Source organism: Cupressus sempervirens, chromosome 10 (genome assembly GCF_028749045.1).
Source record: "Cupressus sempervirens isolate cs-2001-9-10 chromosome 10, ASM2874904v1, whole genome shotgun sequence".
Lineage (NCBI taxonomy): Eukaryota > Viridiplantae > Streptophyta > Pinopsida > Cupressales > Cupressaceae > Cupressus > Cupressus sempervirens.
This window is the reverse complement of record NC_143127.1, coordinates 550,138,319-550,149,551: the sequence shown is the minus strand read 5'-3', so window position 1 is coordinate 550,149,551 and position 11,233 is coordinate 550,138,319. Positions and strand designations below refer to the sequence as shown.

Below are 11,233 nucleotides of genomic sequence, written 5' to 3'. Positions count from 1 at the left end.
GTCAACATGTGGCAAATACCAGAACTAAAATATCACACGATCAAATCAACATAACAAAACTATTGGCTCCATTATTATCATGAACAAGAATCCACAAAAAATAACACACTCTGACAATAATAACTACACTCAGAATGAGAGCACCAATATCATATATTATTGCACCAAAATAACAACTTGGAATACAAGTTACATTCTTGAATTTAGAAGAAATTATCTCCTCAATTTGCATTGAGAGTGAGAGATCTCTTAATGCAAATATATGCTTCTAAACCAATAAAATAAATCTAATTATATACAAACATACTCTCTAAATGGTGCTAAATAGGTCTACACCTTTATTTATATCAATTAATGGATGCATGATCCTTTTCATGACTTAAAATAATGAAAGAAGTAGATAAGAAGAGGGAAGATGTAAGAGGATATGGGAGTCAGTGGAAGCTCTAAAAATGGAAGCTTGGCTTCTCTAAATGTTTATAAGAGTTAAACTATCGTTAGAATGTGTTTTCAGTGCATGAAAAGCTCTAAATTTAGAATTGCCAATTAACTGTCGGCATACCTCTGATTTCTTCAAAAAATTTGGTGCAGCTTTGGAGTTGCGCACCTTGCACACCTACACACTTTGATGAAATTTGTGCAAGGTGCTCAATTCACCAAAAAATCAAAGTTCTCAGTTTTGAAAATGATTTTTGGGTTTTTCTCAAAGGAGGTCTGAGTGCACTCTTGTGTACTTATTTTTGCCTTTTTGATGAGGTATACCCTCTTTATAGCCCAACATTGTCAAATATTTGAATTCCTTCTACTTCTTCTATTTGAACTCCCAAAGTACATGTGTTGAATCTTATCGTTAATAGTTTCATAAGATGAGGAACTTATTCTAGTTCATGTGTCCAACCTCTGTATCTTTGATTTTCAGTATAAAATCATGAATTGAAATTTATGTGTGACTCCTTTGAAGTTGAAGGTTACCAGCTTAGGCGAGATCTCTATTTCTGCTGATAATGAAGACACTATGATAATTTGTGCACTTGCGTGTTATGTGTCACACTTTTGTGTTATGCGCACTTGCACACCTTCATGTTATGCACACTTGCACATCTTCGTGCAAGTGTTTTCAGTGCATGAAAAGCTCTAAATTTAGAATTACCAATTAATTGTCCATGCACTTTTGACTTCTTCAAAAAATTTGGTGCAGCTTTGGATTTGCGCACCTTGCACACCTACACACTTTGATGAAATTTGTGTAAGGTGCTCAATTCACCAAAAAATCAAAGTTCTCAATTCTGAAAACGATTTTTGGGTTTTTCTCAAAGGAGGTCTGAGTGCACTCTTGTGTACTTATTTTTCCCTTTTTGATGAGGTATACCCTCTTTATAGCCCAACATTGTCAAATATTTGAATTCCTTCTACTTCTTCTATTTGAACTCCCAAAGTACATGTGTTGAATCTTATCGTTAATAGTTTCATAAGATGAGGAACTTATTCTGGTTCATGTGTCCAACCTCTGTATCTTTGATTTTTAGTATAAATTCATGAATTGAAATTTATGTGTGACTCCTTTGAAGTTGAATGCTACCAGCTTAGGTGAGGTCTCTATTTCTGCTGATAATGAAGACACTATGATAATCTGTGCACTTGCGTGTTATGCGTCACACTTTTGTGTTATGCGCACTTGCACACCTTCATGTTATGCACACTTGCACATCTTCGTGCACTACGAAGTCTATTCATTGATTTCTTCTTCTCTTCGATTACCTGATCCTTCCTGGTCAGAGACTGGGTGATCCAAATTATTCCAAATGATCAAATGTTTGAAACTTTTTCAACAAGCTTTTCTAGGCATTTTTAACTAGTTTTTTCGGAGGTCTTTTGCTTAAAATTTCAAGTTGAAAGTTTCATCAATCTCTAAAACTGGGAAGTCAAAGGCTCACTATTTTAGAGACTGAAATTAGATTGATAAAAAAAATTGATTATCCAAAACAATTAGTATGACATTTTAGATCTTTAACAATTTTTAGAATATTTTGAAAAAACTACTGCCATCGATAAAATGTCATTATTAGTAATTATTATTTATAAATTAATTTGTATAAGAATTTATTTTATCTTTCAAATGGCCCTCTATGCAACATCATCAAAACATAAAACCATAGACATAAATCAACATAAGTCTATATTATTCTAACATGACTAGCAAAATGTTATCCCATGCAAAATTTCAGGAAAAATAAAATAAAAGCATATGCAATCTGATACCTGTACAATAGGATCACAAGGGTCTAACACAAGAATATTAGTGCAGAAAACTACGCAACTGCACACAATCTTAATTTGAGACTCAATGCTATTATTTACTTCGAAACCTCTCAGTGAATTGATGTTTGGTGATGCAATTATCTCCTATAAAATTCATTGTGTCATCCAACAGAACATACCCATCACAACCCTACAATTGAATCAAAACAATACAAATACAAATACAACTCCTATTCAAAATTGCAATCACAAAAAATAATGGTGGAAAAAAATACAATTGAATTGAAACAATAGAAATACAAATATAATTCCTATTCAAAACAACAAGCACATAAAATAATGGTGGAAAAAAAAAATGTTACTTGGACAAAGAAATCGTGGAATAAAAGGCAAAATATGAATGTTGTCCATTCTTGATTTATTAGCCAAAGCTTGCACCACTGTGGCATTTATTGTCGCAAATGCTTGTAGAAACTTAGTAACATAAAAACTAGGGCTAAGCCACATGGAAGACACCCCAAACCCACTAAATAAAAAAACCATACAAATACCAACAATAATCTTCAGTAAGGAGATGAAAGATTTTTGCCCGCTTGAATTCAAAATATAAAGAACCTCGCCAAGAACTAGTAATTAATTGTAATCCCAAAACATTTTAGCCTTGCTTGAGTATTTTGAAATCTGCAATAAAACAAAACTGAAATCATGGAGGAGTGTCTTACCAAGACATGACCTCCTTATTGGCCATTATAATTCCCATAGAGCTTATGATATTCATAGCCCATGCCCCTAGATTAGAAACACCCAAATTCTTCTCAATTTCATGGTCATCATTCTAAATAGAAATATACACAACCTGGTTTTTTATTTCCTCTTATACAACGAATAAACAAAACTTAAATGAAAAAATCCCCATACTAACAGAGAGATGACACCTTTATATCTCCATCAACCAACTAAAACGAAGATAAATCAAAAGAAATGAAATAATTGTGTGGTTTTTATATATTCCATTTTTGTCAAATTTGAGTAATTATGATGAAATGTGAAAAGTAAATCTAGCATGGAAATATATTACCAAGATAAAAAAGATAATAATTGGGTAGCATCTAATTTACAACTATATTGTCCATGCTTCATCACCCACAATTTTTCTGCATCATTTTTTTCTTTACAATCACATGTCCACAACATGCTCGCTTACGAGCAATGCTAAATTAATCGTAGCACAACTAAAGTCACTGCAACATACCAACATTCCGACTTTACCAAATCACATTGCAATGCACCATGGACTCTTAAAAAATCTATAGCAGAGAGAACAATACGGTTTGAGGTGAAATCTGGATGATGTAAGCATCTGCTATAATTTGAAGTACCAAATGACACCCACGATTAGCATGCATGGATGCAAAATGTGGAATTGCATGTAGCCACGTGCCTATGGCCTCTTGACAGGTGGATTGTTCACAATTTTTACCAAATTTTTAACATTGAAATAAAAAAGACAACTAGTAAAAATTGTCATGACCAATCTTAAAATTTAAAATATGGCAAAAAATTTATGTTTTAATAGAAATATTTCAAACACCATAGATTAGAAGATTTGAGCACAGTTTTCAAAACATAGAAAAAAGACAAATAAAAACTATAGTTTCCCTATAAATAGGTGGGAGTAATAAATAAATACAATTTGTACAATACTTCAGAGGTACTAGTCACTACTACGAAACACGTGTTTAATCGAAGTATATGAAATTCTAGGGAATTGTTATACATTCAGTATCATCAAATTTGAGGTTAGGGCATTTATATCTAACACTTCTAATATATAGCGCAAATATCAATGCACCGAAGTTTGGTTTAGCTAAATCTGGTCTAGTTTTGCGGCCTCCTCGTTCCAAGTAAGTCCAAACATTCATTCTCGGGCGGTTTCTGGATCGGTGCTATGTGCTTCCGCAAGGCACGGTAACTACACTTCTTTTTAAGCTAATTCTTCTCCTCTCACCTTACTTGGCATTGGCAAGGATCAAATGAAATTCGACCACGATTCACAGTACATTGCAAGTACAATGCAGTCAGAATGGATGCCTGCATGCTAATTATTCATGCTATTTTGTTTTGGGGTGACCAGAAATGGTGAGGAATCGGACAAGTGTAAACGGTTAAAGCTGTTTGATGGAGAGTGACTGAATAGGACGATGAATTTTATGCAATTGATTCATTTTTTCGGAATTGGTAAGAATCATTTTGTTCTTCTTTTTACAATTTCTTTACTTAATTTGAATAGTTTTTTCTGCGACATTTTTTGAACTAGTTTCTGTCGCTTAGGGCCGCAGAAGTGTGCTGATATGTAATTAGGAGGGATATTATTACTGCGCTTGTTTGATTTTTCTGGATTTATTTTTTAATTGGAGGATAAACATCTGCAATGCCAGATTAGGACACTTGTAATGGAGGATAAACATGTATGATTTTCTGTATTATGTTTTTATTAAACTGTTGCGTTGTGTATAGTTTAATGATGTGAGGGTTGCTATGTCTACTGTTGAACGCTGTACGGTATTTTCAGTCTATGAATTGTACAGAATTGCAGAGTTTCCCCTGCACCATTGCTTTGTGCACACTTTAGAAACTTGAGCATTGCTTTGTACGAAACATAGTAGTGAATGGAAAACTAGACCGTATGCATTGTAAAAAATGCTGGATTTCCCAGAAATCAATCATTGTATACATTATCCTTGAACATATTTTAAAAAAATATATTGAATTTCAACCTTCAGTCCATTCATTTGCCCAACTGTTTAATTCTGATAAATCATGGCATGGATATTTCTTGTTCTAGGGCTGAAGAACTTCCGGTTTTCATATTGAATCATTGCACGATGCATCTTTTTATTGTACAGGGGATAGTCTTGCCGTAACGTAGAGCAAAACTCCTATTCTTTAAACTATTTATTCACTGGGAACCGCTGAACTTCTTGTACATATTTATTATTTTCCTAATTTACTGTTTGCTTTATGCAAGATAAACTGTACTTTATTTCATGTGTTACTCAGAATTGCGGAAGGTTCACCTCTTCTTTCAGTTTCGTAGTTCATTATTTTTTACGGATTAGTACCTTTTACTTTATGCATTGTGTAGAAGTGAGGAATTTGTGCGATTTTCTGTCTTCTTTTTACAGTTAAAAAAAAATAATCATTGCAGATGCTTTCAACCAGCATTTGCAACCTTTTTTCTGTAGTTTAATGCCAGGGGATATGCATTTATTTGGAATTGTTAGGTTTTTTTCTACTATAGTTTCTCCGGAATTTCTACATTGTAAACATTTTGACAGCTTCCTGCAAAATTTAATCCGTATCACTACTTTTTATGATATGCATATGCAGAACTTCCAAATTTGTTTTTTTTTTTCTCATCACAGCTAAGATAAGATACCAATGGCGGATTGTCGAACAACAGGGCAAAGCTCTTCTGCATTAAATAGTTTGTCATCAAAGAAGGAGAAGAAGAAGCAAGCTAAGGAAGAAAGAGACAAACAAAGGCAAGAAGAAAAAAAGAAACGGCGCCTTGATAAGGCTGTTGCAAATTCAACTGCTATCAGAATAGAACTGGAGCAGAAAAAACAAAAGAGAAAGGAAGAAGAGAAGAGACTTGATGAAGAGGGTGCAGCTTTGGCTGAGGCTGTTGCAATGCAAGTACTTGGGGGGGAGGATGAGTTTTTTGGAAAGGAAGATGAGATGATTCAGACAGTGGAATCAGATCTTACAAGCAGAATACAACATTTCAGACCTGGTTTAAGTACAGGAAAGACAGAAACTGTGCATCGAGTTGGAATCAAACAACGAGGCAATACTGGGAGAAATTCAGAAACAATGTTTGCCAGGAAAAGCAATGAACAAGCTCGGAACTTGACCACAATTTTGGAGGAAAGATTACAAATGTGGAATGCAGAACCTTATTCTGCTGAAAGTGGTAGCATTGGTGAAGCTGAAAGCAGTGTAGAGGAGGATTTCCCAGTAACCAATGAAAGAACAAGGGATGCTGAAATAACTGCTGAGTTGGCTGCAGCACAGGCAGTGGCTGCTCTACGGATTGCTGAAGAAGCAAGAGCTGAGGCAGAGGCTGCAAAAATGGAAGCACAGTTGCCCATTGCCAGTGGCTGGGAGAAGGGAGGCTCTTCAAACTTGGACAGATTTCAATATAAGGCAAGTATCTCAATCAAAATTTTTTTCGGTTAGGGAACTTTTCCATGTGTCTATTTACACTACATGCATGCTTGAGGAAGGGAACTATTGTATTTTTGTTTTTCTATCTTACGTAATTTTACCTGCCTACACTTGCTCAATATCACAGTTTCTCTTTTATTTGGTGTGTGTCTTGGGAACTGAACAAGTTGTTTACTGTCTTATTGATTTGTATATCTTTCACAAAAGCATATAGTAAAGAATGAAGAGAATGCGGCGTAAAAAGGCTGATACAAATCATCTTTACCACATTTGAATAAACATGTGCTGCATTGATGCCAGTTTTTGGGGTTAAGTCAGGACTGCAAAAGTGGATGCCTCGAGTTCCCCTGAAATCATCAAAACAATATGAATAGCTACCGAGGAGTGGGGACATATGCATGTGTTGACTGTGAAAAATGTTGCTGTTAATGGTATTGACTCTTTTACCTTTGATGAGGTCAAATTAGAATTATGCTTGACTAGTCATGAATGTACAGAACTTTATATTTGAACATGAGTAAGGGAAGCTACTTTAGATTGGTTTGATTTATAAAGTCTGGGTTGCACCTGCATAAGCTCAAAAGGAACACATCAACATATTTTAAAATCTTAAAGTTGATCAATAAAATGTAACCTTAATTGTTTCTTAATCACACTTGTACTTCTGAATAACCACAAAATATGAATTGCAAATACTGCTATAACAATTGCAACTATAAGTGCACTGCTGTTTAAGAAATTAGCAAATAAACTTAAAGAGGGCTGTAGAACAAATCTAGATGACTGAAAAGCATGAATATAACTAACAAAAAAATGATGAAGAAATCAACCATGAGAAGCTGACATTTAACTAAGAGTTAAAGCTAATGAACTAGCTAATGAGGAACACTAATGAAAACAGTTTACCAAATAGCTCAACTAAATCAATTAGTTAAAGCCATAGATACTTGGATAGATGGACGTATGGGTATTGTTGCAAGGATGCCAATTAAATTAGGGTAGGCGAGCAAATGAATAAGGATATCGCTACATTCTAGACCAAAATTATCACCAGGCTCCAAGTTCATCGAGGGAAATTTCTGATAACTTAGGTTAAAAATTGAATATATGCTGAATTGAAGGTTAATTTAAGAAATCTATAAATCATTTAAGGCTAATCTCAAATTAAAGTCTTACCGAAGTGAGTACTATAACCTAAGAGTGAACTAAAAAATGTAATCTCAACTTGATTGCTTTTTATTTTTTCGAAGATTTAATAGTTGGACTTTCTCTAGGGGTCCTACCCTTGAAAATAAGACCAAATTCTTACAATCCATCCAGATTCTTCTAAGTTACTGATTCGGGTTCAAGGATGGATTCAGGTTCGAGTTCGGGTTTGTGGGTTTGGGCATTTTTTTTTTTCCCATTTGGGTTCGTGGGTTGGTTCGTGAGTGTGTGTGTGTATATATACAAAAAAAAGAAGAAGAGAGAAATGTGCATAATTGTAAAACTAACTAAGTCATTCCATAGTATGAATATATGTTACTTGATCATTGATCAACGCCAAATGTCAAAGATAAACATTAAATACTCACTCATTAATCTATGTTCATGATTGTAAAGAAAATCATACATTGAATTACTAAATTGCAAAATGAAATTTTAAAACATAGTGTAGTTTATCAAATTGACAGATAATAAAGTTTGAACATTATGATAAATGACAAATGTTTAATAGTTTATCGATGATCATAGACTCGTATTATCAAAGATGCAAATGCCCTTCAAGGGTCAAATGGGTCATCAAAAAATGAGGAATCAATGGCTTCATCCCCAACTATATCTAGATCCTCATCATTGAAACCCAAATTGGTTCCACTAGCCCTTGATGCTGTCACATCCTCCTCATTCTCCTCAACATCTAGCAAGGGAATTCTAGCTAGATCGTGGATGGTCATATCCAAGTTAGTAGACTCAGGTAATACATCCCATAGGCCCCTTTTTTAATATTTTGGATCCTTATGTGACAGGAGGCACCAATTGTTGAGAATAAATACCAAGTCCTTTGCTTTCTTGGAACCCAACTAGTTATGCTTCATTGAGTGGATAAAGGAGTATGTACTCCAATTCCACTCAGCAACAAAATAACTCGCTACCTAGAGGGACAGCTAACAAAATTTAAAAAAAATACAAATTGTAAATTATAATATAGTAGGAATTTAAGAGTGCTAATTTGACAAGCTAAGTGACAAAAAAAGGAAAAAATAAATAACTTAAATACTTACTTGTGACAGGATCTTAATGGCAAGAGGTTGGAGGTACATGTAAGCACTACCATCCAATGAAATCCATTCTACTTTGGTCATTGAGTGCATCGGGGTTTGCATTTTTTCGTAAGACAAAGTCTGCAAACTCTCCTAACATTTGATGCCACCTCAGTATCGCTAAAGAGCTTGCTAAATGCCTTCTTATACCCACTAGCAACCTCAAGATCTTTGTATGGTGCCACTCTACTAGGAATAGAAAGTATCTCATCGCTATAATACCTAGGAGAAAGTGCATATGTCTGGAGGTGTAAAGGTGTAGTCATTCTTGTTCCAGCGTTGTAAAACAATTTTCCTCACCTTTTTGTTCAAGGTTTCCTCAGTATCCTGTTCCCTCCTCTGAATGACCTGGGATGTCAAATGATGCTCATGTAAGTTATCTTGATGTAGTGTTAATTAAAATTAAAAATCAAAATCTCTTAATAAACAAGGATAAAGTATTGTATACAAATTTAAACTTACAATTTTCACTCTCTCTAGCATGGAGGCCAAGGTATCATATATGTCCCCCAAACAAGGGTGATTAGTGTCGGCAAACCAAAACATAGACATGATGGGCTCGGCAAATTCTAATACATATTCCAACCTACCCCAAAAATCATCACTCAAGATCATAGCCTTTATATTTTTAGCCCTTGTTGTATCGGATTGCTTCCATCTACCCCATTGGTTGTTATTAACCATTTTGGATAATGTTTCTTTCATTCTCACAAGTCGTCTAAGGACGATTGTGTGTGAACCAAACCTTGTTTCAGCAGCCTATTACCATGTTAATTCGAATTGTAAGTTAATAACACATTTCAAATATGCAAACAACACATTTTTTTTTATTTGATTATGCAAAGTATGACACAAAATAACAAATGAAACTAAATAAAGTTAAATAAAGTTCAAAATTTACCTTCAATAATTCCAAGTGGGAGAAAGTTCTGAAAATTGCTTGTGACATATGGTGGTTTGTCACAAACATTTGGATCTCCTTACCCTCCTCATACACTTTTTTCACCCATTCAATTTGGGTGCCAGTTGCTTTCATGACCAAGTTCAAGGAGTGGACAATGCATGGTGTACAAAAGATATAATCATATCATGCTTCTACCAAAGCACTTGCAGCCCTACAAACTTTAGCATTATCCGTTATTGCTTGGACAACATTGTCAACTCCCACGGACTCTATGGATTCAATTAGAAGCCGAGCAATAAAATCTACATCCTTTACTTACCCTTCATAATCAACTGCCTTAAAAAACATTGCCCCTTGGGGAGATGACATTCACATTTATTAATGGATTGGTTTTGTAATTGTTCCATCCATTAGAGACAATACTCATCCCTGTTTGGATCCAAGAATCTCTTATTGGTTTGAGGAGGGCTTCTACATACTTTCTCTCACTATGCAATCTGGTGGTTTTCAACTTTTCATATCCAGGGCCTCTTTAACAACGAGGTGCTTCATTTATTGCTTCCACCATCTCTCTCCAGTAAGGTGATCTCACTAGATTGAATGGAGCACCATTTGTAAAGAGGCAATGCCCAACCTTTATGTCAGCAATTTCGCTCAATTAATTTTGAAATGCCCTATCTAACGGGCCTCTCTTGTAGGATGGGGGTGTTTCTATTTCTTCTTCATCCATAAAAGGGGTAGGTAGGAAGGGGTTTTGTCTAGTGGCTGTTTGAGAGGGTGGTGCTGGTGGTTTGTGCTTTGTTCTTTCTTTTTGCTCCTTTGATAGTAACCTGTCAGCCTCTTGTCGTTCTTTTAACATACCTGTTATTTGAGAAGCCGACAACCCCTTCCTACCTCCATCTAGGGGCTCCTCACACGTCCCAATCCCTTGACCCATAGGGCCTATGAAATGATGTTTAACTTGGTAAGATGAGCTTCTATATTGTGTTTGGCAAAAAATGTATTTCCATATATAACCTCCCCCTCCAATATATTGTTCAATTTTTGTTGTATACTTTCACAAAGGAGAACATTTATCAATTTTAAATCTTTGGGATCCCTCCCCATCGACTAACCTCTGACTACTCATTCTTGCAATCTATAACAAAAATAAATGAAAAATATTTCAAAACTTATAAGGAAACTTGATAAAATTTTAGAACAATGAAAAAACTAAAAACAAACTATTAAAGAAGCAAAGGGAATGATCAAATATATACCTGGAATATTCATCACTGATTATTGGAAGGATTTGAGACTCTAGAAATAATCGCTACAACCTTCTCTTCAAACTTGCGAAATCGGCACACCAAAATGAGAGAGCAAATGAGAGATTAGATGAATTAAAAGTTTCTTATTAGGCTTCTTTTAGGGTTGCCAAAAAAAAACAACAAACTCATTGTTTAAGTGTTTCTTTTAGGCTTCTTTTAGGGTTCCCAAGTTTGCGATGTGTCCAGGCAAGGTCCCTACCCATACGAACCCATAGTCCCCAACATGG

At 34.9% G+C, this 11,233-nt stretch overlaps 1 protein-coding gene across 5 annotated transcripts in view; it reads left to right on the top strand.

Moving 5' to 3' along the window:
• Positions 1-4,043: 4,043 nt before the first annotated feature.
• The window catches only part of LOC149535070 (uncharacterized), a 51,007-nt gene continuing 43,817 nt past the window's right edge, over positions 4,044-11,233 (top strand). The window contains exons 1-3 of one of the 5 annotated variants that reach the window (XM_089804073.1): positions 4,044-4,222; positions 4,394-4,497; positions 5,723-6,468. In XM_089804073.1, coding sequence (XP_089660199.1) covers positions 4,461-4,497; positions 5,723-6,468 — 783 coding nt within the window. In that variant the 5' untranslated portion in view covers positions 4,044-4,222; positions 4,394-4,460. Of the gene's footprint in view, positions 4,498-5,684; positions 6,469-11,233 lie in introns of all 5 variants that reach the window. The other 4 variants (XM_089804072.1, XM_089804076.1, XM_089804075.1 and 1 more) reach the window with 4 other exon arrangements.